Source organism: Microtus ochrogaster, chromosome 4, assembly GCF_000317375.1.
Source record: "Microtus ochrogaster isolate Prairie Vole_2 chromosome 4, MicOch1.0, whole genome shotgun sequence".
Lineage (NCBI taxonomy): Eukaryota > Metazoa > Chordata > Mammalia > Rodentia > Cricetidae > Microtus > Microtus ochrogaster.
The window spans coordinates 39021317-39025319 of record NC_022011.1 but is presented as its reverse complement, the minus strand read 5'-3'; the positions used below and the strand labels follow the sequence as shown (position 1 = coordinate 39025319).

Below are 4003 nucleotides of genomic sequence, written 5' to 3'. Positions count from 1 at the left end.
CCCAGCTATGGAAACACCTGTGGTTGTCAACAAACTTCTCCTTTTTATAAAGACTCAAACTAGTCTGTATTAGGATCTAATCTCCTAGTTTAATTTTAGCATAGAGGGATAAAGCTTCAAAAATAGAATTTATTTTCTTTGTTTCAAGAGATTCAGAGATGCAATCAAAGACAATTTAATTTTTTTTTGCTTGTTCATTTGTTTATTTTTTTCAAGACAGGGTTTCTCTGTGTAGCTCTGGCTGTCCTGGAACTCACTTCTTAGACAAGGCTGGCCTTGAACCAAGAGATCCTCCTGCCTCTGCTGCCTTAGTGCTGGGACTAAAGGCGTGGACCACCATGTCCAGCGAGAATTTAATATTTAGTGAGTATTCATTAAATAGATAGTTGTGGCTCTGGTTCTTGACACTTGGTATTCCATTTATTCACCCATCCGTCTACATCTAGAGCCATGCCAAGCCCAGAGGTGCTTAATGAATAATTGCAAATGAATTAATTTCACAGTTATGGAGACTGTCATTTATTGTCTAAGTAAATTTAAAAAACTTTCCTGACTTCCACAGGCCTTAATTTCCAACAGAAGCCTGTGATAAAATGACATAACAGTACGTTCTTAATGCTGTGTGACACCAGAAACTTGGTGCCCTTCTCCAGAGCTCACAAGTACTGATTCTCTTTGTTTCTCTGATTTGCCTATTGAATGATACTTCATAAAAACGGAGCTCTACGGGGCTGGGAAGATGGCCCAGTGGTTGAAGAACTTGCTATGAAAGCATGAAGATTGGCGTTTGAATCCGCAGGATTCGTGTAAATACTGTCATGCCAGTGCTCAAAGGGAAGAAAGAGGGCTCTTTGGAGTAAGATGGCTAACCATCTGTGTTAATGAGCTCTGGGTTCAACCGCGACCATGCTTTAATGAAAGAGGTGGAGAGACATGCACCAATGCACCCAGACACTCCAACGTGCTTGTCACCAGCGTGCACATGTATACTACACGTGGGTGGAACTATACAATATGTGTTTCTTTTTTCAGGCCTGGCTTCGCGATTTTATTAAATTGTTTCCAGGGTTCATCTGTGATTTAGTAGGTATCATGTTTTCTTCCCTTTTATAGCTGAACACGATTCCACTGTGTAGTTATACATTTTGCTTATCTATTCATCCATTGATGGGTGTCTGAAACTCGCTGCTGTGCACATTTGGGTGAAAGTTTTTGTGAACTTAGGTTTTCAGTTCTTCTGGGTGTGTATCCAGGACAAACTTTGGTTCAAGTTCCAATTCATTTTCCGGAGCTGCTGCATTTTACACTCTCACCTATCACATATGAGACTTTCCACACTTGTGATTTTGCCTAATTCCAGCCATTTTAGTAGGTCCAAAGCAGTATCTCATTGGGAATTTTGGGTTGCATTTCCCTGATGACTCATGCACGGACAGTCTTTTCATGCGTCCGACTTTCTGAGAAAGTGAACGCTCCCTGGGCCTCGGACCTGGGAGTCATGTCCCTGGACTCCGATTAACGGTAGAAAATGATCGGAGCGTTAGGAGACTTGGTAATTGGGGGGATTTTATCTGACTTAATAAACCGCATCCCTCCGGCTGTCGTCAGTTTCTCCTCCCCGGAACTGGAGGCGATGTACTTGAAACGCCGCCGAGCCTCTCTAGAGAGGGAGAACCCAGAACTCTGTGGCCGCGGCGCCAGTTCGAAGTTTGCCCCGCCCTTCCATCCCGTTCGCCCACGGCGCCGGAAGTGTTCTGTTCTTCTTGTTTGCTCCGCCCTCGGCCCGGAAACACTTTCTTGGGAAGATGGCGGCAGTGTCGGTGTTTCAGGCACCAGTCGGAGGGTTTTCTTTTGATAATTGCCGCAGGTGTGTCCATGCCACGGTCAGCGATCGAGACGTGGGTGGGAGCTCGGTGCCCCGGGTCGAAGCTGAGCCGTGGCCTGGGCCGGGGACGGGAGGCGACGTGGGTACGGCGCCCGCGGCCGTGTGACTCAGGGAATCGGCGCTCCGGCGCGGACGGCTTCCGAGGCCCGTGCGGCTCCTCCGTGTGCCAGTCTTAAGGACGTGGTCCTTCCCGGTGGCTTTAGGCGGGTCACAGCCCCGATCTGTGACTCTGTGCGGATAGTGCGGATGGTGGGAGGCTCCAGTGAACAGATTGGGGCGAGAGCAGACCCGAGTTCCCTCCTGAGCACACTCGGGCCAGTACGGCGCAATTGTGGTCTTGTCCTCTAACACTTGATTTCTGCGCTTTCCCTCAGGAATGCCGTCTTGGAAGCTGATTTTGCAAAGAAGGGGTTCAAGCTTCCGAAAGCCCGAAAAACTGGCACTACCATCGCGGGGGTGGTCTATAAGGTAAGCCGAAACAGCCAGGCCACTTGGACTCCTCAGTTTTCAGCCAGATCTGGTAGTGCAAATGTCAGGATACGTCACGAAAAGGGCTTTCATTAGAAATTGCTTTTGTCTGTAGGCTTTACGTGTTTAATAGTTTTTATTCTTTACTCATTTTGAAGTTTTTGACATGACGGCAATTAGCTTTTTCTTAAAGGAAAATGGGTAGGAAGCAGGATGATGTAATGGGAAAAAGTAAAATTTGGGATCAGATGGATTTGTCTAGATGTTTAAGGCATTGATGCTGCTTCCAGTCTTGGGCAGTTCAGCCCCTCTCCCCCGCTTTGAGACAGGATCTTGTTATATAATCCCGACTGTTCCTGGAACATGCCATGTATATCCAACTGCTTTAAAAACTCGGAGATTCACCTGCTTCTGCTTCCCAAATGCAGGGATTAAGGGATTAAAAATAGGTAACCATATGTCCTCAGCTTTCTTCACAGAGTTAAACCTAATTTGTTAAATGGAGATAAATCCAGAATTTAACTGTAAAGATCATAAAGACTAGTGAATAATGCTGTTACAGGTGAAGAGATCCCACATTCGGGAGACACAGGCAGGCGATTCTCTGTGAGTTTGAGGTCAGCCTGGTGTAGAGTGTAAATTTGAGGACAGCAAGAGCTACACAGAGAGACTCTGTCTTGAAAAACCCAAAAGTAAAAAAGAAAGAAATCTGTTTACTTAATTTTGTCAGGTATGTGTGAGTGTGCATATGCCAGGGAACGAGCGTTGGGGTCAGAGAACGGCTTGGTGGAGCCCATTCTCAGCTTCATGTGGTTCTTGGTGTGGAGGTCAACTTGCCACTGTAAGTGTTTTTTCTTTTTTTAATAGGATGGCATAGTTCTTGGAGCAGACACAAGAGCAACTGAAGGGATGGTTGTTGCTGACAAAAACTGTTCAAAAATTCACTTCATATCTCCTAATATTTAGTAAGTATTGATGAATTTGAACTACTCTGAAAATTTCTAATATGTCAGGACTAAAAATCGACCATTACCGCCATCCTCCCTGCAACCTGTTTGTGGTTCAGCCTGTGTTTCTGGACTGGGATTGTGTTGGTTATAGTGCTCAGCTAGCATGTGCAGAGCTCTTGGTTCTGTCTGCAGCACTGCAGAAAGTGCATTTTAGCCCTGGGGAGGTGGAAGCAGGAGGATCAGGTTAAGGTCATCTTTGCTACTAGTGAGTTTGAGGCCAGATAACTAAGACTCTGCCAAACAAGTAGCTCAAAGCATTTCCGCACACTGGTCACTGGTACTCCTCATGGTCAGGTCCTTCTGTTGCATCAGTCTGATTTAGCTGGTAGAAGGTTCTGCCTGCCAGGTGCCTCTCAAATCTATTTCTATTTTTCCCTCTGCTGAGACCTTTATTTTGTTTCTTTTTTCTCATCTGGACAAGCGCAGTTATTTAATTGGAATGTCTGCCTCTGGTTTTCATACTAATGTAGTAATCAGAGCGGTGGGGCTGTGTCCTCAGAACCCCAGCTGCACCCTGGCCGCCTGCCCGGCTAGCTTATGCCCGAAATAATTACACGGACACCGCATTCTTTCAATCACTGCTTGGCTCTTTAGCTCCAGCCCTTTTCTCGGCTAACTCGCACCTGGACTAACCCATTTC

General features: G+C 46.1%; 1 protein-coding gene across 1 annotated transcript in view; it reads left to right on the top strand.

Annotated features, from left to right (window-relative positions):
- The first annotated feature begins 1710 nt into the window (after positions 1-1710).
- Psmb7 (proteasome subunit beta 7) overlaps positions 1711-4003 on the top strand; it is a 62153-nt gene continuing 59860 nt past the window's right edge. The window contains exons 1-3 of the mRNA XM_005345952.2: positions 1711-1867; positions 2260-2353; positions 3221-3318. Coding sequence (XP_005346009.1) covers positions 1806-1867; positions 2260-2353; positions 3221-3318 — 254 coding nt within the window. The 5' untranslated portion in view covers positions 1711-1805. The remainder of the gene's footprint in view (positions 1868-2259; positions 2354-3220; positions 3319-4003) is intronic.